This window comes from Anas acuta, chromosome 2 (assembly GCF_963932015.1).
Source record: "Anas acuta chromosome 2, bAnaAcu1.1, whole genome shotgun sequence".
In the NCBI taxonomy this organism is placed as follows: Eukaryota; Metazoa; Chordata; class Aves; order Anseriformes; family Anatidae; genus Anas; species Anas acuta.
The window spans coordinates 66,250,787-66,274,393 of NC_088980.1; the positions used below are offsets into that span (position 1 = coordinate 66,250,787).

At 39.5% G+C, this 23,607-nt stretch overlaps 1 protein-coding gene across 3 annotated transcripts in view; it reads right to left on the bottom strand.

Moving 5' to 3' along the window:
- STAC (SH3 and cysteine rich domain) overlaps positions 1 to 23,607 on the bottom strand; it is an 80,055-nt gene that overhangs the window by 9,919 nt on the left and 46,529 nt on the right. For all 3 annotated transcript variants that reach the window (XM_068670659.1, XM_068670657.1, XM_068670658.1), the window contains 8 exons: positions 19,799 to 19,899; positions 17,804 to 17,885; positions 16,137 to 16,252; positions 11,441 to 11,513; positions 7,487 to 7,551; positions 6,446 to 6,534; positions 2,976 to 3,027; positions 2,464 to 2,601 (listed from right to left, as the gene is read on the bottom strand). In XM_068670659.1, coding sequence (XP_068526760.1) covers positions 2,464 to 2,601; positions 2,976 to 3,027; positions 6,446 to 6,534; positions 7,487 to 7,551; positions 11,441 to 11,513; positions 16,137 to 16,252; positions 17,804 to 17,885; positions 19,799 to 19,899 — 716 coding nt within the window. The remainder of the gene's footprint in view (positions 1 to 2,463; positions 2,602 to 2,975; positions 3,028 to 6,445; positions 6,535 to 7,486; positions 7,552 to 11,440; positions 11,514 to 16,136; positions 16,253 to 17,803; positions 17,886 to 19,798; positions 19,900 to 23,607) is intronic.

Consider the following 23,607-nt stretch of genomic DNA (forward strand, 5'->3'; position numbering starts at 1 on the left):
AGTGTCTGAAGAAAGAAGAAAGGAAAATTGTCTTTGGAAATATAACATAAATTTTTAAAGTACAAAATTCCCAGTAAAAATTATTTTTTTTTCCCACAAGAATTGTTTTTCCACAGCAAAAGAAAAGTTGTTCTGCTAAAAAAAAAAAAAAAAAAAAAAAGACAATAAATTGTGCCATTCAGGAAATGATCTCTGAGGCAGGAACATGTCCTGCAGGCTGGGTCATGGAGTCCTTGTGCTCCTGCCTCCATGCTGCTGCTGCACACTGGTCCTGAGTAGGCTGCCAGCTCCCACTGGAGACTACTAGGGAGCCGAATCCCTTCATGGAGCTACAGGGGGAGGCAAATGACTTTCTGGAACTCAACCCACTTAGAAATTACTCAAAACGTCTTTGAAGCTCTTTCAGTGTCCCCTCTTTGCATAATTTGTGTGAGGGTGGAGCAGGCTTTGTTGGCTCCACTCCTTTTGTCTCAGTGCTCTGCACTCAAATGCTGGTGCAGCCTGATCTTTGTCCCCTGTTTTACACCAAACATCTATTTCCTTTTCTTTCTCTGAAGCCTCTCCCACCGTGGAGCAAGAACATATTAGCACTCGCTTTCACCCTCAGCATTTTTATGGATTTGAGATAGATGGGGTTAAATAAGTTTGCTAAAAAAAGGAGGGAGTAGACAGACAGGATGGATTCATCCCCTTTTTGCCTGCTCCTTTATAAACCTATTAAGAACTAGGGACAATCTGAAGCCCTTGTGTTCAGATGCAGCTGCCAGACCTTCCCACTTAAAAACTGTGGTCTTCTGAGAAATGAGGCAAGAAACTGTGCCCTTGCTGTCTGCAGAAGCAGCCACTCTGACAGAGAGAATATGGTACGTCCACCGACAAGGAAGGACTCAGACTGTGACCATTCCCTCACGCTGGCACACCAATTTCCACACTCATTTCCCCAAGCTCTGCCTTTGTGCTTGGTTTATACTAGAGCACAAAGGGTGCCAAACCTACAGTTCTGCTTTTTTTTTTTGATTTTCCCTGTGTGTGTGTATATATAAACAATCAGAAGAAGAGCTGGGTTAAAAAAAGAAAGAAAATTAGGCACCTTATCTCTTTCTAGCAACTTCAGGGCTGCCAAATGTAATAAGTGCACAGGAGCAGTTAAAATATATTCTGGTTATTGTATTGCTATGCCTTCCTTTAAAAGCTGCATACTGGACTGTTAGCACTTGTACGTTTTGCTATGCCACAAGGCAGCTGCAAAAGTACAAGTTAACCTTATCTACCCCTGTAATGAAACATTACAGAGGTTCTGCATGAATAAAATTATGGTCCTGGAGTCCACTCTGGTTTTTGCTCTACTTATATTAAAATCAGTGGCTTTCCAGGCACTGTAAGGCAACCACCTCCTGGTAATGTGACATAAATCACCTGAGGAAAGGAAATGCCTAAAGAAGTGGAAGAAAGCTGGACTTGACAAGAAACTGAGAAAAAGCTGGCTTCCTGTTTCATCAAGGTGTTGTAGAACCTAGGCTGTATACGGCTGTTAGTCAGCAGTCCTCCTATTTACATGAGCTTATGCCCCAAACTTGACTGTCCCTTACTACATATTTTGAGCTATATTCTTCTCTCACTTTACCCCAGCAAGCATTTATTGCAGCATCACTAGTCTTGACATTTGAATGTATTAAAAGTCCAGTAATAATTGTCTTTAAAGATGTACTTAGAATCAGATCAAAGGCACACGACAAAGTGGTGGCCGTAGCTTTTATGTTGTGAGCCCACCTAAATAGCACAAAGTAGAAGCTGCTGAGAATTCAGCAGGATGAATGGACCCTGCAAATCTTCTCTGATTGTGGTGTACTATAATTCAGAGCAGCACTTGTAGTTTAGAATAAATTATGACTTGTAGAGAGGATGTGTAAGTGGTATCACAAGCAATTAATGATTAGAGATATTTTGTAACCAGTTAGTAAGGGTTACATTTAAGATTCAGAAGTTTGTTCAGTGCTGTGTTAACTCTGCTCCTGCTGAAGCTGAAACAATGCACTGTGCAAAATATTTAGGTAAAGTAAGGTCTGGGGAGGGAGCTAATGTATTTTATTAGATTAGCTCTAATGGTATGGAGAAAAGCAGACCATTTGTCAGGCCGTCAAGGTCTACTTCTAAGACTCTGTTTTCAAGCTGTTCTTCTGAGGTCAGCAGGTGAGTGACATGTAAAGCATCTTTATGAACAGCTGTGAGACTGAAAATTTAGGCCACAATAGGCAGGGAGTACGTGTTCACACAAGGCCAATGCTGCTCTTAGCTTGTTGCTAGACTATTACCCCATCAATAAAAAATCTTGAATATGTAGTTAAATTGCAATGAACAGTATCTGCTTGTGCTCAGTTTAGACAGCTTTCCCTCCAGTCATAACAGACTGCTGGATGCTCAAGCCTCATGGGGATCCAGCCCAGGGGATCCCCATGCAGTTACCTGGTTCTCTTTCAGAGTTATCTGTCCCTGCTCCTTGCAGCCAATGAATGTCCTGATACACCTGTAGATCTTCTCATCATGTTGCACTCTCTGAACAAAGTTAGCAGGAAAAAATCCAGTTCTGTCATCAATTTTTCCCTGTGGAGAAAACATATTGACAGAAGAAGTTTATTAACACCTGGAGTTTTAATACAAGTTCAACATTGAAAATATATTATAAAAATATATAATATATATATTTATATATAATTTATATATATATATATATATATATATATATATAAATTATATTATATTATTATATTATATATATATATATATATTATATTATATATATTATATATATATATAATATATATATTATATATTATATATATAATATATATATTATATTATATATATTATATTATTATATTATATATATATATATATATAATCGATATATTTTTATATATATATATATATATCCCTCTGGAAACAAGATACATAGATACAAAATAATTAGCACATACCTTCCACCAGTCTTCATTGGAGTCTTCCAGAAGAGTGATCATATCCCCTGGCCTGTAATTAGAAGAGGGAAAGTGGATTAAGATGACTCAATAGCTATGCTGCATCAGCTCCCACAATTAGCTTCTAATAGGGAGGCGGTCCTTCCTTGGTCATTTTATCTGAGCATTTACTGCAGGTAGACTCAACGAGGCAGCAAGGTTTTATTAAATCATATTCATAATGTAGGAAAAGAGTCTGTATAATGAGGCTAGATCTTTATTGGGAGATGACATCTTCTATGAACTAGAATTTTTATTTCCTGTTTAATAAGAAACTGTTTAAAATACAGTCTCTATTTGTTACAGGCATTGTCTTGTTATTTCAAGACATTTCCCATTGTTGGGACACACTACTTTATCATCTGTGTTTTCAAGCTGTGATTGCAGAAGAAAGGCAGCAGGAAAATATTTCTATTTAACTGACAAAGGCAATTAGTCAGCAGGAAATATAATTCTGCTCAGGAATGTCTTTTTGATTTGAATGGGACATATTTACCTTTATAATGCACGGTGCAGGGTTGTAATTGCTAAGTATCAACATCCAGCTGACTAGTTCCAAAGCAGAGCTAGGAGAATAATTTGGCTGGAAATGCTGATAGTGAAATGTGCCAAGCTGATTTTTTACAGGTAGTTGAACAATTATTTGACCTCCTTCCCCTCACTGGTAGCACTTCATCAATGTTATTATGTAATTATAATAGTGCTGTGTTGTAGAAAATAAGTGGAAGCCCATTTGCAAATGGATTAACCTCAGAAATCTGTCTGCTTGATAAGAGGTATCTCTTTGATCTTAAAAAAAAATTAATGGTTGACCCCTAATTATTCAGCTTTCCTTGCACACTGTGTTAGGATTATTGTGTCACTGAGGTATCAGCAAAAGAGCTTGCATCACATCTGAAGTAAGTGATGAACAGAGGGTCCAGTTTAGTGGGCTCTCACAGAGTACACATAGAAGATACAGTCTTCTCCAGATGGAGGTGGGAGTAGCAGTGGACCTCTGGTCTACTTGCCCAACAGTTATCACTGCTGCTTATGAATGGAGAAACTGGCATTTAGTCTTTCCTCTAACACTGGGATCTGAACCAAAATGTTCTGATTTCAAAGAAAGTTGTTAATCAATAGGGCAAGAGGGTGGGATTTTCCTCAATCCTTCCTCAGGAAGCTGTTCCACTATGTTTGGAATAATTAGATGTTACTGCAGTGAGAAAGGAAGCTAGAGAAAAAGCATGACTTGGTACCCCTGTGGTAAAAGACTTCTTCCATGGTAAAGGACATCCAAGTCCTTTATTCCAGTCAACATTTAATATAAAATACTTAGGTTTTGTATGAGCCCACTTCAAAACAAATAGGCTGTAATGTCACTGGTGCCCTTACACTGCAGTGGGGAACATTTTCAAAAAGAAGGATTTAGGGAACTCCATCCTCCAAAAGCCTTCCAACCTTGTGGCTACAAGAAAAAATAAGAAAAACAAACAAACAAACAAAAACACAACACAACCAAAAAAAAACCCAAACAAATAAAAAAAACATTTCAGGCTGTCGGAGACAGAGGGCAACTAAACCTAAAGTTTTCCATGTCAGCGGTCTGAGCACTGAGATTTTACATGCAGGACCTGAAAAGTTTACTTTCTGATTATTTTAGTACAAGACTAACATAGATGTATCTAATCTCCCCAGAAGGATTCACAAATAGAAGTCTCAAGTGAATCTATATTACTTTTACTGCCTAGACTTAGGCTGCTAAGTGCCTGAAAAGAGGTAACCTCCTTGGTGATTACTGCTGGTTGAAATGTCTCTCTGGCCTTATCCTTCTTCACAGCCCTGGACAAGTTGTTTGCTCAACATCAGTGCTCTAGATTTCAGTAGGTGCCAAGGTAGATGTTCATCACTTCAGAGTCTGAAACACAGGGGTGCATGTCTCCAGGACTTGCTCTAGGCATTGTAAAATAAGGCTATCTCTTAGAATAAACTTATTATTGGGATATCCCATTTTACTTATGCCAGTTTTGGAAAACTATGCTGGCTGCTCCCGCTGTTGAAAAAGAAATCACAGCTGTGTCAAATACTAATTACTGATGTCACCAGGGCTGGTGCCTCTCAGCTGCAGCAGTCTGCCACCCATTGCATCCCCTCTGACATGAGCTCAGACTTCCAGAAATCTCCCCTAACTCTTCATCCCAGCTCAGTTCCTTCCCCTGCTAGTTCTTGTCATTCTGTTAGGCAGGATCAGTGTCCAACTGGTCCCTGACTCGGGGTCCCAGGACAGGGCGCGTCAGTCTTAACGGTGCTGCTATGCTGAACCCATCTCATGTGGGTTAACTCAACTATGTTAAATAAAAAGTCATTCAAACAACCTGAATCCTGCCTGGCTCTGCAGTCACCAAACAGCATTTTGGTGCTATTGGCAGCATGTATGTAATAGCGTTAATCCATCCATTACTAATTTATGGCCATGGAACAAACAACATTGGTGTAGCCAAATGACACAAGTCCAAATTGAGACTGGTGTCTCAGTGGAAGAATTGTCATGTCTAAAGAAATGCTAACAAAGCAGACTGATAGGGAAACTTGTTATTTATGCCTTACATCCCACCCATTCTTTCCAGAGCAATGAGAAGCTGCAGCTGGGAACACCAAAAAGGCTTTCTGTGAAGGAGGTGCTGACAACAGGGACATTTCTCTGGCAACTTCCTACATTCTGTGGCATGTGCATGTTTATTTTTATGCAGGGGATGCCTTGAAGAGAGTTGACACATTTAAAGTCAACAGCTCTAGCAAGGTCCTGCAAAATGTGAGGAGCATGAGTCAAGCTAATTGTACCCAAAGGAAAGATGGCCTTGCACTTCAGCAGGTTTGGATTACACCTTGCAGCAACTGGTGCAGAACTGAGGCAGGAAGTGTTAAAAATGATAATTAACAAGGTTATTTTGCAAAGCTTAGAATGCATCTTTCTGGTGAAAACATTGCAATCCAGCAGCTGGACATCATTTTTTTAAATTTATTTTTTTCTCAGATATAATATGAATATGAGGGAAAATTAAACAGGACTATTAAAATGTTCATCATTAGCATGAGAACTGGTGAGGAATTCCTAGTTGAAAACTTCTGTTTGAAAAAAAAAAAAAAAGGCAACTGAAAACTGAATGTTTTCTAGCTGAAAGCCATCTTCCTCCTGAAGTGATGTAGGTGTCCTTGAAACATTTTATCTGTTGTGTCCTTGCCAAAAAATTGGTCGCCAGCTTTGCTTCTATGAGAGTGTGAGTGGTTTCTATGAGTTTCTATATTAAAAAAATGTCTAGAACAAATGTCAGAATAAATTCTCCCTTCTTCCAAACACCCTTTTTCCCCTATCACCTCCCTAAGTCATATGTAACCATATAAGTATCAGTTTGCTTGGGTCAAATCAACTAATAAATATTTTGGGACTTTACCTCATCTCTAAGTCTTCATTTTCTTGTGGTACAAATTTGTACAAGGCAACATAAGTGTTCATTTGTAGCGTGCTTTTATAAAATGGTCCCTTTAAGAAAAAAGATAAAGAGAAAATGTAAATATCTGTCCTTTACAGAGTTAGAAATGAGGTGCAATATGTACCGATATCTGGCGCTTATTGATGTGTAGGAAAACTCAGGAATTTGGTTGCCTTTGTCACAGTGAGGAACCAGAGCCTGGTCTTCCAAGAGATGAGACAGAATCTCATTGCTTTCACATCTTGGAGGACTGTCACCCAGAAACACCGTTAGCCACTAAGGCCATAAATGTCTTCATGTATATGACACAAGATTCTCTGAACACCAAAATCCAATTTCAGGCTTCCAGAGGAGACAAGCAGAAATCTGAACAAGTTGGTCTTTTGGTCAAGCTCTTAAAAATAAGTCTGTCTTTTGCTCTCTGTTAATGTATGAATGTTGCAAGTCCAGTAATATATTACTGGCATTTTTATGATGTGTCTATTATACAGTCCTCATTATGGATGAGCTAGAGCTGTACAGTGCATAGCTCCAATGAGCAGAGAGGGAAAATCACTTTCTTAAACACCTCCTCTTCTCCACTGGAAATCTGGAGGGAAAAAAAAAAAAAAAGCACCTAAAACAAAGTCTGGGTAATTTTTCAGATTGTGTCAGGCCTGTGATTTTTATGTTACTGCAGTTCCGTTGTTATGACATGGCCTCCACAGTGGATTTTTTGTGTTCACAATGTCAATTTGTAATAAACAGAAGAAAGAACACAAAAGGCTCCATAATGGGTCAACCAAAGAGGCATCCAATCTAGTATACTGCTTCCAACTGTGGTCAGTGGCCCAGAAATGTTATAATTATGTGACAGTCAGATACTGACGCTTCCCCATAATAGTGCCCCAGCAGTTGTACTACAATTCCACAGTCTAAGGTAAATTCACAGCTGTCTGTAAAAATAAGCTTTATATATGTCTTCCCATTCCCATTGCATTCTTAGAAAAATTTTGCCCATACCGGGGAATGTATATTTTTTGGTTCTTCTCCAAAGTGTTCTGTGCCATTTTCAGAATATGTAAACACTGAAATAAAGCAAACATATGACATTTTAGGAATAGGTTAAGGCTCTTCACCTCATCAGAACCAGCTTAGTTTTGTTAAACTCTTCCTTCCCCCCCCTTACTTTCTTTGATCCCCTGTGCTCTCCTCTGAACCTTTTTATACCCCCAACAAAACCAGGTATCCCACTAACCTTGGCTCATGGCTCAAAACAATCTCTTTCCTGAACAATTTACAATCATAATAAATAAGCCATTTTTATCAGATGAATATGCATAGGTACAGCATAGAACCTAAGTCCCCCAATTGCATTGCTACTTAAAGCCCTGCAGCCTTTTCTTCACACTCAATGCTGTATTTTCATGTTTAGGACCAGCAGGATTTCCATTTAAAAGCAACTGCAAAATCTGATGACCATATATGAGTGATACTGAGGGAAGTTTGTAGCCAACCCTGCTTCTGGACCCTCTGTCCCTGAATGTTTGAGAGGCATTGCCCTCTCTCTCCAGTAGACCCTGCCTGGGGACACTAAATACGCTGCCTCTCCCTCTGATTTCATAGGGGTACTTGATGTGTCTTTAAGTCGAGATGGGTTATATGAGATACAGGCCTGTATGTTCGGAAATTTGCTTCTAAGTTATTAAATCAGAAACTTATGGAGGCAGCATCTAACAGTACCTGATACTAATCAGTTACGCAGTATTCGTAATTGCTTTGTGAGCTGACAGATGCCTGTCTTCACTTATGTCCCTGGAAACACCACAGTGGCTTTATTACATTCATTGAATCCCCCTTCACATTTGAGAAATGACTTGGTGTTTTCTGGATAAAGTCTGAGTATTATTTTAATAGCTGGAGTCTTTCAGCAGCTAGTACCATCAGCTTCTCCTCCCACCATTTACACCTGCAGGTGTTTCAAGCAGAAGCTGTATTTTGTAGTCTCTAACAACATTTTGCAAATCTCAGAAACAGTAATAAGGACCAGGCTTATTGCTTGAGTTTATTTTCTTTTTGTTTTGCTGTGATATTGCTTCATGTGTTCAGAGAAAATAAGTGGCTCACTGTGCACTTCACCAGGTCTTGTCACAGAAGGACACTGACCCTGCACACTGTCACCAGCACCAGAAGGGGGAACCTTATGAAAAAAAGAAGAAAAAAAAAAAAAAAACAACCAAACCAAACCAAACCAAAAAACAAACAAACAAACAAAAACAAACAAACAAAAAACAAAAACAAAAAATCCACCACCAACAACAAAAAAAACACTTTGCAAAATCTTAAAGCAGAGAAGTATACGGGTAGCTGGCATGTGTATAAAGGGGTATAAAGTGCGCACTGGCAGTGTTTAAATCCTACTCAAATTTCTATGCCTTTTTAATTTTTTTTAATCATTATTTTTCTTTTGGTAGAGGAAAAGGAGATAGGAAAGCAAATTGAACAAGTCCTGGTAAATGAGTTGAGTAACCAGGAGCACTTTGGATTTGCAGAAACTCTTTCATCAGGGTAAGTGGATGTACTGCAGCACAGCAGCATGTTCAGGGTAATTTCTGCTCAGTGACAGAAAATAAAGCCTGGTTACTAACATGTTTTGTGAGCCGTGGTGCTGACCCAGGTGGTGGGGAGGGGTCATGGACCATATCCTTGTGTATACAGAGAAGTGCCCACCAAACCTGGCTTTGCCAGGAAGAAGTCCCACATTTCCTGAAATCCCTGTTGATAACAGGCTCATACACACAATTTAAAGTACATTTTGGCCTGTGGAACTTCTGTTACAGATGGCAATTCACAGTAATGATGGAGTGTAACTGGCTTAGAGGAGGCTGAAGGGCTGGAAATTAAGTATGTCATCTTACAGTTGTAAACTAGATAGCTTTGCTGTATAGTTCGTGTGCCAGGGCCTGAAAGACACCATCTTCCCTTGAAGTTACTGTCATATGTCTACAGGATTGATTACATTGCCATGCATGTGCTGAGTCCTTTTTGCTGTTCACTGTTCTCATTGTTCCCATTAAACAAAGAGGCTCAAATGTGCATATTCCTAAAATCTTATTTCCAGAAGTCAGCTTTTTTTTTTTTTTTTTGAAAGAAAAGAAGTGGAATGGACCTGATTCATCAAGGCATTAATGTGGAACCATCTGCTAAAGAGGCAGTGGACAACTGAGGAAAAAGGAGTGGGAATCACCCTGTAGCAATATTCTGAATTTACTTTGTTACATTTTTAATCTCTGTTTAGCTCATGGTCTCTGGATATTGGAAGGAGGCACTTGAATCTGAAAGGCATACAGCTATGTAATTCATGTCTCCACAAAACAGAAATCCACCTATTTTCATATTTGTTTGCCCTAGCAGCAGAAGACCAAAAAAAAAAAACAACCAACCAACCAACCAATCAACCAAACATTTCCATAGTTTGTGCAAATAGTACAGGCAGTTTATTAAAAATCTACCAAGGGGAAATTTTTGGAGTGACTTGTGCATAATTTATACCCTGAGCCTCTGAAGGATGGACTGTAAAAAAGCCAGTAGTGATCAAAGGAATTGTTAATGTGCCACGGAAGTTATTTGGAGGTTTGACACATGCTTGGTTTTTAAACTAATCTCTTGTAGTAAGTTCCTTGAATGCCTCTTAGTGCATTAAGTGAAGGCAGATCTCACAGAAAAAAGTATCTTTGGATTTCAGAAATGAAACTCCTGTTCAACAATGAAAAAAAAAGTTATCTGGAAACTCAGACAGGGCCAAATTAATCTCAGGTGGGCAGGATTACAAAGTGTAAAGCAGTATGAATTCTTTATCTTTAACCAGGTCAGAAAAACTTACACTTGCGAGATGGAAAAGCTAAATAAATTGTCAGAAGAGAAAAGATAATGTGGATGGGATGTTTACAGAATGAAAGGGAGGAAATGACTGAACACAGTGAAGAGAAGTGATGGCACCATGTGGAAAGTAAAGGAATGAGGAGGCGGTAGCATAAAGGGGGAATAGACAGCTAAAGCTGGCATTTCACCTACGTATATTACCAGCTGCACTTAAGGATCATGGGGGTCTAACAGAAAAAACCTACGCTCACCGTGATTTATTTTTGTAGCGTACATCTCATGTGAGATTCAGCAAAGTAGACTCCTTGTGCTCTTAGAAAAGATTCGATAGAAGTGCTTCAAACCTGTTTGTACTTATTGCTTCCCTCACCACGCACCTTACCATTCAAGAAGAGGGTCACGAACACTACCCCGCAGTGTCTGAGATTTCACCCCTAACTCTTAAAAATCCCATCACATCATTGCAGTAAAAACATTACTCTCACTGCAAAGTAGACAAAGGAGTTGGCTACTAATATTACTGGGGCACATACTGTCGTTGTACTGAGAAGCTGCAATTATAATCAGGATTCATTGTGATGGATATTTTATAGACATATGGATATTATATGATTCATTTCCTACCCCAATAAGTTTATGTTATATAGAGATATGTAGACAAGTTAGACTTATAGAAAAAGAAAAAAATAAGGTTTATTTTTGTTCCCCTTTACCAATGTGGAACTGAAGCTTTTAAAGTGATTACAGCAATGTTCATGAAGCACAGGAGACAGGGAACGGACCTGAACCTTGTCTCATGTCAGGACACAATAAATTAAGAAAACCAGTGGCTTGGATTTCATCTAACATTCAAAACAAATCCCTTAAATTCTTTCACCAACTACTTGTGCCACCCACTTCCCCCTTCTAAAACCAGAATAGTGCTGAAACATAGATATTCTATAAAAAAAAACATCCAAAATAGGTTGCATACATGTCTGCATAAGGCTAATACATCTGAAGATGCTATCCAGGAGTTGGACTTGATGATTGTTATGGGCCCCTTCTAACTCAGGATATTCTATGATTCTATGATCCTGGCCTGGGAGCACTCACCACTGTTGCTGCGTTTCCTGCTTATGTCAAGGCTGCTGTCGGCTTCCTCAGGAACTTCTGCCAGGTCAGCTGTCTGCAGGGACAGAAAGAGGAAATGAGATGGGAAAAAACAGAAAAAACAAGTGTCAAGGTGAACTAGGACCACACATGAGCCTTTGGGAAATGCAGCATTTGGGCGCTATCAGAGCAGAGCAAGACAACCTGATGGGTTTGCACAAAACATTTTATCTGGTGGTACACAACAAATACCCTACTCCACAGGAAGTAGTAAAAGCCCAGAAAGAACTCCAAAACAGATTTCCAGCCTGGAGTAAAAAACTTTTTCAGTGAAAAGTGAAGTGAAAGTTAAGGAAAAAATGACTATATGCTAAAAAATGTAGTTGTCTTTATATAATAGAAGGGATTTTGTGGAATTTGTAGATGATGCAAGTTTTCCAAAAAGCTGTCTACAGAAGAAACTGGCCATTAATTGAAACTATTGACTATCAAATTATTAACCTTAAATATTTTTTTTCAGTAAAATAACTGTAGCATAAGTGTGGTTTTAATTTTGTTAACATGTTTTGAAAGAAGGAGCTGGAGAGTGATGGAGTTGGTGAAGTCAGTTTTGAAATATCTGCCTTTTTCTTTCATCTGATTGGTATAGTTAGAGGCAAATTAAACCAAAATATTGTTGTTAGAATTACTATGATTTCTGATGTGTACAATATTAATGTCAATTGCTATTAGGGACCCATTGTTCTAGGATATAGGGAAATATGGGATGACAAAATCCCAAGCGTTGGTTTCTCCATGTATAGCCTGAGAGGAACCACAAGCTACTCCAAACAACTCTGTCTGAATCTGACCTTACAGAGCTTCAGTTTCTGAACTCTACCCCCATGACTTCTTTTGGGTAAAACATCTTTTATAACTATACTAAAAAACAAACAAACAAAACTTTACACTGAAGAGTGAGACAATGTTTCCAGTATGAAAAACTGCAAGTCCTTATATGCTCCTAAGCTTTATTTATTTATTGTTAACAGGATTTTAAGTTAAATCCTTCCACGTGTCTTAATTATTCTATGACACTCTAGAATTACACTGTATACACAACTCTATTCAGTGATTTGTAGACCTTTGCCTGAATTTCAGGAAGAAAAGCCAAATGACAAACATTCATTGCCTTTGTTCAGGGAGCAAAAATCAGAATTGCTTTGCAGCCTTTTATATTATGTTTTCCTTTCATTAATGCTGACAACAAATATTTTTTTTTAGAAAGTACTTTAGCAATTTAGTATATTTCCTGTAAATTTATTTCCAGTATCAAGAACTTTCCTAGCTACTTCTCAACCCAAGTATACTGATGAATGAAGGAGTTAAGAGTAGATTTATGCCACAGGCATCCTGTGATTATTTTGTTTCCCTTGCTGTTTTCACAGCCTTATATTTTACTGCTCTGTTAAGCATTGTTTTTAGACTCAAACTTTTGGACCAGGCCATGCTTGTCTTGCACCTTGCACAAATGGGTCACCCCTGGATAAGAAGGCACTGCAATAGAAATGATAACAAGGAGTCAATGTAGAACAGATCTACGGATTTTCTAATCACTGTGTGGGGAAGGGAAAGACCGTTTTTGTTGAAACAGTACGGGTACTTTTCAGTTCATTGCTATGGCATAGTCTTCTTAGACTAGCATCAGAATTCTTAATTAGCTTCATACTTTGTTGGGTACTACTGCATGTGGGATGTGCAGTGACTGTCTTTTCAACATATATATCATCTGAAACCTCAGGCATGCCAAAGGACTAACTCAGTTAAGAGTTATATGACAAAGGGTCTAATAGAAATCACAGAGGTACAAAGCTGCTTTTGAGAGGAGCTGATCCCCCAAACACTAACAAGAACTGGAATCACATTTACATCACCCCAAGTGACTTTATAAATGTGGGTTGCAGAAACACATTTTGAAGGAAGCAGTAAGTACTAAATCTGGAACATATGGCTACTTTCTTTTACAGGAAGTGCAGAATCTGGGCTGAAAATCATAGTGGGTGCATCCACACTGCTTAGTTGTGTTAAAAATACCTTGGCTAATTCAGAACAAGACAGTATCTCTACACTGCACAGGCATGAGCTTCAATCCTGGAAGCTGTAGAGGCAAATCCCAGCTCCTGGCCTTTTAACTAGCCTTGGCAGGTGCAGCTATACTGCTCTGACCATGAGCTAGCCCTTTGCTGGCTTGGACACACCTGCAAGGTGCAGTAGGTTCCCAGATGTCACCATATCCCTCGTGTCCATAGTTTGGTCCCACAGCAGAACCCCAAAGCAGTCCCCAGCTCCCAGGACTGGGGCATGGATGAGCCACAAAGGCCCAGTGATGCTGTGAGCCTCACCGCTGCATTGCTGCTTCTATTTTCCAAGGAGTAGAGCAGCACAGAGTTGAGGAAGTACTGGGGAAGGATTTTAGTCCCTATGTGTTGTTAACTGCACAGACAGTTAGCATGCATACTCCAGTGCATTTTTACCTGGGTTCTAAGGGCTCTGTGTCACTCTCTGCTCTGGATACTGGTCAGTGCCTGCTCCTTGGTGACACATAATGGCTGTGAAGCTCTATGGCCCCATCGTTTTGGATAGGACTGGGTCTGCCCCTGGTTTTTATCCTTGATTTAGTCCACAGGCTTGCACTGGCAGAATGTATGGTTTCACGTCTGTTTATTCACAGAATCACAGAACTGTAGGGGTTGGAAGGGACTTCGAAAGATCATCGTGTCCAACCCCCTTGCCAAACAGGTTCCTCGGAGCAGGTTGCCCAGGTAGACATCCAGACAGGCCTTGAATATCTCCAGAGAAGGAGACTCCACAACCTCCCTAGGCAGCCTGTTCCAATGCTCCGTCACCCTCACCATGAAGTTCTTTCACATGTCAGTGCGGAACTTCCTGTGCTCTATCTTGCAGCCATTGCCCTTTGTCCTATCCCCACAAACCACTGAGAAGAGGTTGGCTACATCCTTCTGTCCTCCACCCCTCAGATATTTATATACACTGAGGAGATCCCCTCTCAGTCTTCTCTTCTCCAGGCTGATTCAGTTCTCTGTGTTCTCTGTTTTCTGTATGCTGACACGTTTTATATTCTCTTTCAGCCTCAATACCCTGGAGAAATTCCCACAATGAACCTGTGTTCCTCCTTCTACACCCACACCCCACCTAGTTAAGGTCAGCTCTCTAGGGAAAGCTGACACAGCATTCATGATTTCTTTGCATGAGTATTCATATATATTATATATATCATATATATATCATATGTATATTATTCATATATTATATTCATAATTCAATGCTTTATTTATTTATAATGCAATAATTACATTTGTAGAACTTCTGTTTCAAAGTAAATGAAATAATTGAAAGTAAGAACTGTAACCACAATATGACAGGTGGTAGAGTCACTTTTTTTTTTTAAAAAAAAAAAAAAAAAAAGAATGAAAATTACCAAGTTCCTTTTAAGGCACATACGAGAGTATATGAAGGACATATCCTTCAATAACCCCCTTGCAGATTACACTTGGTTCTTGTGTAAATTTGTCTGCTTTCTTTCCTATCTGAGTCAATTCCAAGTCTGTTTAGAGGTCACCTATACCATCTGAAATTGCAGTTCAGTCATGTGAGTGAGCTTATGTTTAAGTCCTAGGAAAACATTTTACCAAACATAAATAGAATTAAGCACAAGTCTAATTAAACATTAAGTATTCATTCTGAGGGCTGCAGACCAACTCTCATGGTGCCTCCATGCATGCCATCTTTTTTTTTTTTTTTTTTTCTTCTGAGGTAAGTGCAGGAAAGATTGTCAGATGGCATGGGTCTAATTTTTAGGCATGACAATCAGCTTCAGTCTGCAGTGCATTCAGTTGTGATTGGTTTTCGAGGGGTGAGGAGAATCTCTTGGGAAAAGAAAGACATTACAAGACATTACCTTACACAAATGCTTAAGTGGTATTACTGAACTAGGTAAGGATTTAGCACAGTCAGGACTAAGGGAACTCTCTTTTCCCTTGTCCTCCTTTTCCACCCTCTTGCCACAGTCCTGAAGAAAGTGACTTTCATGACAAGGGAGAATGAATGACAAAGATTAACTTTAATGTGAAAGTCTCTTTATTGGAATATAACAAACTGAGAACACCTGTCAGCATTTGGGATTTGGAGAGAGGAGCCCAACCCTGTGATGCCCCCCTTGAGAATACAATGGAGAAGGAAGAAGGTGTACATCTAAATCTAGGCTCTGATGACTTCAAACCCAACACTGCCATTTGTGTGAAGGGTAAATGTCCACTATCAGCAACAGGCAAGATGTGTTCACTCTGGGATCACAGTTAAATATTCCTGTTCCACTTTTCCACAGATACGCAAAAATAAAAAATATAATTTCCTTTTCCAATCTGATAGGAGAACATTATTCACTTAATTTGTACTTTATTCTTTTTCTCAAGAGTCATCAAAAAGATACTTAAAACCTGAGTTTATGAAAATAAAGTGTTTTCTTGTCTCATTTCAGGAGCTGGGAATGAGCTTTTATGTATTTATTATTATTATTATTATTTATTTATTTTTTTTTCAGCTTGAAATGCAAGTTTTGTGAACTCCAGTACCAGCTCCTGTGAATCAATGTGTGTTGCTCCTCTAAAGAGAAAATGGAACAAAGGTGTGGGATACTTACAGAATTCCTGTTGGGAGAGTCAGACCCACTGCCAGAACTGCCCTTCTTAGTTTTCTGAGCCAAGGAAGTCCCAAAGCGGAGAGTTTCGTACACAGGATCAACTTTATTGCCACAGGCTGCAACAGAAGGAGCAAAACATGCATCAGTCCCTGAAACATATTTCTGGCTGTGTTCCTGCTCCACTTGGAGAAACATCTGCTTGTACCGACATGTTGGGATGTATGTTTAGAAATACAAGTTGAGAGACTATCCAGATAAAAAGCGCTTGAATAACTTAGTGGAACTGGCTTTTGCTAGCAATTTTTTTGCTGCCTTTCTGCTCACATAAAGATCATCCTTCCCTCATACAGATTCTCTGAATCCCTGTCATGGGAAAACCATGAGAGAGCATCTGGGTGGTGTGCGTGGGCCATCACCTTTATGCCATTAACCCTCATGGCACTGCTACTGCGATAACATGGATAAGCAAGATGACCTGGATCTTCCTGGAGAGATGTTGATCTCCCCAGTGTGGGACAAACAGGGGCCTGGGGGCAGTCATCAGAAAGTACTCACAGTTAGGAATTTGCTCCAGGTTGCTCAGCACAGTCTAGGGGTAGCCAGAAAGCCCACTACCCCCACGGGTGTGTCTGATCATTTCTCATTCCCATTCTTCCTCTAAGCTAAAATACTCTACCGTGGCAGAGAAATGGGTGTCTTCAATTGGCATGAATGGATCCAGATGAAACCCTTTTATCTTTACTGCATTATTAGACCTCAGCCTCCTTTGTTATACAAGGCAGTAAACACTTAGCATACAGTACCTTAGCATTACTGTATAAAAGGAAGAAAATTTTGCCAAAGTACTGAAAAAAATACATGGAATTTTGATTTTTGATGAGAAAAAAGCACACCTAATTTTTTAGTCAAAAAAGTCATTTTCTCAAAATGTTTCAACTATTTTTAACAAAAATGAGAGATGTTTTTTAGAAAGAGAAACTTAAATGAAATTAATTTGACTTTTTTTTTTTTTTTAATCATTGAAAAAAACCAAAATGCCATTTTAATAAACTCCTATTTTTGGCATTCATCTTTTTATACTGCCAGGCTTGCTTGGTCATAGTACTTGTGGAAAGGAGTATTATCCAGAACCAACTGAGCTTCTCCATTTCAAAATTTTCCCTTTCAATTATTACAGTGAGCGAAATATGGCCTTTTAAATACTTGGGAAAACTGTAGAAACATTCAATAAGGAAAAAAATAAAGTAAGAAAGGTGGGTGAGAAAGAACAGGAACCTAGCAAGAGCCAGACCAGTAATGCAAACGCCTCTCACTGTTTTGATGTCTGTCTCTCACCTGGGTCTTCCCAGCTCAGACCTTCACCTCAGTATTCTACTGTCACCTCTCTTCTAAGTTTCTACCTTGAGATCAGGTGGCTATTATTATAAATAAGATTATTGCTAAGAGGTTATGTGTAGGGGGTTTTGAGTGAAATGCGCAATAAACACACCCTCTCCTCTTCCAGCTTTGTATCTTTGAAGTGGTCCTTTCCTGAGATGGCAAAAGGACATCCAGTCACTGAAAGGAGCTGGAAGGCTGCTGAGGGCAAATACCGTGCTGGAAGTCTGCTCTTGCTGTTGCAGAGCACTGCCAAAGGGAGACAGAATGGAAAAGCAATCAAAACCTACCAATAGGCATCACTTCTTTGATGCAGCCAAACTGTTCATGAATGAGTAGTGGTGAGCTGTAGTACCGTCGAAATCCCTTTGGCTGGAGGGAGAGAAAACAAAAACATATGAAGTGAATTGCTACCATGATTGACATAATAGAAATAAACTCAGCTCTTTGTCTAGTGGCATAACAGAGAGGATTTTTCTTCTGTGAAGTGTGGCAAGGATGGAAATTTGCCTCCTGTTGTTGAGTCACTGCAGGGTGCAGAGATCAGGGATTTATTTGATTTTTTTTTTCTCCTGGAAAAGAATAATTTCCTGTATTTATGTGGAAGAAGGATGGGCTCATTTCCAGCCTCCTCTTTTCCTTTGTCTTACACATAAGCAGCACTAATTAATTGCAGCAGAAGTGCTGAATCATTAGATGTTCTGGGAAGCTCTGTGTTCACCTCTCCCTTTCTTCTTATGTGAATTTGCACTGATTTGCATTTGCTAAACAAGCATCTATCCTTCCCCACCCTGTCTCCAAATCTCCATGTTCTCAAGTAAAAAAGTTGTGAAACCCAAGAATTTTAAAGCTTGCTGCTGACTGACCACAGCTTCCACTGCTTTTTTTTTTTGTCTAGCAAGGTCAAAAAATTCACCAAGTCAATACCAGATGTCCCCTAAATGTCTGTTTGTAGAGAAATGCACTATAACAACTCAGGCTACACCACTGAAGAATACCACAGTATTGTCAATGAGGTTGTCCTATATCACTCTAAAGACCATTCTTAGAAGATTAAATATTTTCTGTTAATTTTCTACCTACCATCTCAGGTTGGAAATATCTCAAGTAAAGGCTGAGTACCCAAAATGAAGGTGCTAACACCTGTCTTTGGAAATACCTTTCAAGGCACTAGAGATTCACAAAAGGATTTTCAGACCTCTGATCTTTGCAGGCCTTTAGAACCTCTAGCCACACTGAGAAGTGGAAAAGCCTCCTGAGGATATGCATATTTTCTGTATCCTATATTCAATATATATTAAAAAACAAACAAACAAACCAAAACAAACAAACAACAACAAACAAACAAACAAAAACCAGAACTAGTTCTTTCACTAATGAGCTGCAGTATGGATTATGAAGGAATGAGGGGACTGATATATATGGTTTCTTGTAAGAATAAATTCCAATTCCCCAGCCTCAGTTTGGCCCCAAACAAACCAAATTCAGACACCACATGAACTCATAAAACTCCTATGACTTTGCTGGACTTCCTTCTGCTATAAATTTTGCCTCTTGTTTTCTGTTTTTGTAAACTAGTGACCACAACAGTTGAGGCTGGGATCAAGCAATGTTTTTCCTCATTTAATATATAAGGTTCTTTGTTTTTAGCTTAGATTTGTCGTAAGTGCCTTCAGTTGTCACATGTTTGCAACAGAACTGAAACAGGAATATTTGTACCTATTCTCCGTATTCCAAATAGTAATTTTCCCAAGTGTTTTTTCTTTTTTCCCTAGAAGTAACCAAAAGAACCATTTTCCCATAAAAAAGTCACCAAGATAAGTTAGAATAATCTCAAATACAGTATCCTGCCTTTGCCAGTAATGAGAACCTGCTGCTCAGAAGGTGACCAAGGCACTAAGGTGCTGTGTCCATACGAGGCAGGTCTCCTCTCCTACTGAGAGATTGCTTCAAGCTCTGTACTGCGAAATCTCCTTCAGTTTTTTTTTTTTTTTTAAAGATGAATTATGATTTTTCTTCAAGCCCTAACAGTGGAAAAAACCAATAAAACATAACTGAAGGCTTTTTCTTTTGTTAAACTCTGTAAAAATATTTGACTAATATGTAGTTTTTCCTGTAGAAATTTCAACTACAGAAAGTACAGTTTAAATCATAGGAATTAATTCTGATATGTAGCTAGGTTTGGATTATGTAGTTGTATTTTCAAGTAAATGCTAGCCTGGGGGTCTGGCATACAAAGTAAGGTGTCCCCCACACACACTTGCTGCCCTGGGCTGCTCACTTACCAGCTTGCCCATGCAACGCTGTTGTCCAATACTGTCTGCACACTTGTGGTGGATGCTCATCTTACAAGCTTTACAGCGCAGTCCATGTTTAGCGTTTGTCCCTGTGAAATGCAAGGAAATAATTTAATTAGGCAAAATCAATAGTTTCCATGCACTAAACAAATTTCCATGCATTTAATGAATGACCAGAAAGAGCTGATGGGTAGGTCAGTAGTGTAAATACTGATGGCAAACTTTACCTTGCCTATTTTTTTTGTACGCATATATACATGCATTTTCTTTACATCCTCTTCAATTTAGGCATTTCTTCCCTAGGCTCTTTCTCAAGCTAATGCTGCCTTCAGATATATATATAGAATTATGCTCTATTGTGTTATAGTTCTGTTAGTGATATCTCATCCTTATGAACATCAAACAAAATTCCTTTACTATTTCATAAGTGTTTGGCATGGGAGCTGTGTATGGCTGAGTGAGCTACCAGAGGACCATTCAGGCTCAGAAGCTGTCCTTGGGAGCCAAGCCATCAGCAGAGGGACAGGTTTCACGGGTAAGAGGTAGCTCCAGATGTGCATGAAAGGGGTTGAGACATCTTGCTTAGTGTTACCCTCCCATCCACCTAGAGGCTGCAGCTCTTGCTTCCCCAGGCCAGTGCTCAGGGACATGCACAAATTGCTCCCTGCCCCTTGCATAGCCCTGAGCTGGGCAGCAAGGATGTCATGGACCTTTCCTTGGTGTCCTTCAATGACAGTGAAAAAATCTAGTCCCACAGTCTGGGGAGCTCCAGCAGAAATTTTGCTGTACAGAAGCAGACTTCTCCTTGTTGGGCAATAGTTATTCTGCATTATCTTCAATGTGGACCTACTCTTAAATATCAGAGCTGAATCTGTGCTTCCAGGTAGGAGCAGTCACTCTTATTCATACACCTGTAAGACTTTCTGAACTATGCAGTATCAGTTAGGCTGCAGCAACTATTTTCCTCCTGCCATGGGACTGTATAAGTAGGATGAATAAACAGTATGTCAGTTCATTATCCTCTACAGTGAGAGTGAACTATGTAGTAAAACAAACAAACAAACAAACAAACAAAAACAACAATCAAACAGAAACAAACCAAAAAAATCTCTTGACATTTTAACAAGCCCTCCTTAGTCAGCTATGATAGGAATATTAGTCAGAGGAGTCAGAAGATCCCACATCTGAAAGTACTCATGTAGCTCTTGGTTATTTGAGTAGTTAGCACCATGTACACACTGCTGACTTCACTCAGTTAAATGCTGCTTCTGAAAGAAGCATTTCAGGGAAAGACGCAACAAACTAGTGTCAAAAAAATGAGCCCTGATAGGACCGCTTTCAGGGGAGGATGTCCCTGAAGTAGCCACTTCCATAACAGGCATAGGCAGGCTGGAGGAGCTGGGGTGGCTGAGCAAGGTCCAGGTGTTTCATTTGTGTGCTGTTTGTAGGACAGGGAACCGGCATCTTCACTGCCTTGCTGCCAAGGCCGTCGGAGAGACAATGAATGAATGGAACTGAGCATTTTGGGGTGCACTCTGGGGGCCCCCCATGTGCTGCCTACCCATCCCTTCTCAGCTGAGCAGGGAGACTCACTGCTCAGGTACCTGCAGATTCCTAGCCTCACTCATAGGGCCTTTTTTTCTAGTAAGCACAAAATTCACTGGAATATATCCCTGCTCTTTTGTTTGTTTGTGTTTGTCTGTTTTCCTGTATGGTTGCACCTGTGTGCTGTGAGGACTCTTTTCCATCTCTTCTGATGGTCAATGACCAACACAGACAGCTATGAGAAACTGGGACTTCCTCCACATTGCTTTACTAGATCTAATGAATGGAACAAGAAAGGAAAATGACATCTTATTTCACCTACAAAACAGGTATTTAGCATTAGTGTTTACACTGAGTCTAGCTCTCTTCTCAGGCTTGTCTGTAACAGTGTAATTCTTACCTGCTTTACCAAGTCACTCCTGAGATGTTTTCAGCTAAAAGGGTAGACAGTGCCACAGTCCTTTCTGCTGGCTGTGTTATGCTATTCCAGCCATTTTAATGCTAATGTTACATGGTATAACTGTGTGACCACAGAAGATACACATTTGTTGATGTAACTGAGCATCCAAATGATGTACAAAAATAATGCAAAGTAGACATGCTACTTTCAAAATCAAACAACTTATTCAGAAGAGAAATCTGTGGGCATGTAGAAATGAGCCATGATCAGTGTAATGCAGTAAGTTACAAAAGACTAACACTTTACATTTCTATTACTGAATACCATTTGTTACATATGGATAGGTAAATAGTTGCTTCGAAGAGAGGAAAAGTATTTCACACATTTGAGTCTACAATAATTTTTTATTTTTTTTTGTTTAATAAAAATGAAATTGCCTTCAACTACCAAAAGCTTCAATCATCAATTCATTGTTACTTTTAACTATTTGGTTTACTCTGGGACTAGGCAGCTTGGAAGCAATTTGCATGTATCTCCCAGCCTCCCTCTGAGGGCTTAAAGAGGAAGAGTTTATTCTGTGTTTACACTTACCCATCATACCTCAAGCTCTGAAAAAGGCATTTCTACAGAGAATATTTTAATTTTCCCCCAGGATAAATCTTTCTTCTCCAGTTTCTTTTCTCCATCACACTAACTCAAACCTCCTCAGAGGATCATGGCTCAGCTATTTCAAAACTGCATGCCAGAAGTTAGACAAACACATACTGGCAGTGCATCTGCTCCCAAAACTCTTGAGATTCAGTACTGAGGTACAGTGCTCACACTGTGAAGGACTGGTCCACACGTGGTACAGGTGTAAATAAGACCCAGGCTTGACCAATGGGGTCAGTTTTTGGGCTAACATGTAAACAAGCTTGTTGACTTTGCAGGGCTTTGTTTGGCTTTGCTGGTTTTGGAAGGCATCCCTATAGTTTGAAATTGGGAAAAAGTAGGCCGAACATGGGTGTTGCGAGCAATTTACATAAAGCTGACTGAACTTGTTGACAGTCACACCAGTATGAAACAGGTATTTCATGATGCCTAAAGTAGTAGCATAGGATATAGCAATGTCTAGAAACATTATTTGAAAATAGATTCCCCTACAGAGCATGAGAAAGCAAGGAATTTGGACTGAGCATATGTTAAACAGTAGAAAATACGTGTATTAACCACTAAAAGAAAAAAAATATAATAATGATGGTAATAATAATAACATACCGGGGCAGACTATTTGAGGAAACTTGGGTAGTTTCACTTCTCTCTCATAGGACACCAGGATGTGTTTGAAGTTAAAAGTCTCTCTGTGGTGGGCTTATTCCCACTGGGTTAGTCTTTCCACAAAGTGAAATGTGGGGAAGGGAGAAAATGAGGAAAGAGTTCACATTTGAGATGGCCAAAGCAGTTTCTGGAAGGGGCACTATTGTTGTAGAACCCGTGAAGTTTGGGACACTACAAATGCTCTTCTCAGGGATTTCTGCTGGGCATATTGTTCTGGCAAACAGCAAGCCTGGTCATTGCTCTTTGTTTCCTGCCCCCCTAAATATCTGGCAGCATGATTGCAGCCTACGATTTATTCCCAATAGTAGATATTCCTCGATGCCAACCTTAATGCACAGCTGGCAGCTACTGGTATAACGTACTCACTGAAATGCCTTTACCCATCCCAAACATGCCAGTCATTTCCATTTGTGGTGGACCAGAAATAGAGGGACTAAAGGCTTTGCAATTAAGCTGAACTTGTGTACCCTAACTACCATTTGCTTCAGTTTTCTCTCAAAGGAGGAGGAGGACAACTTTGATGGACTCTTTATCA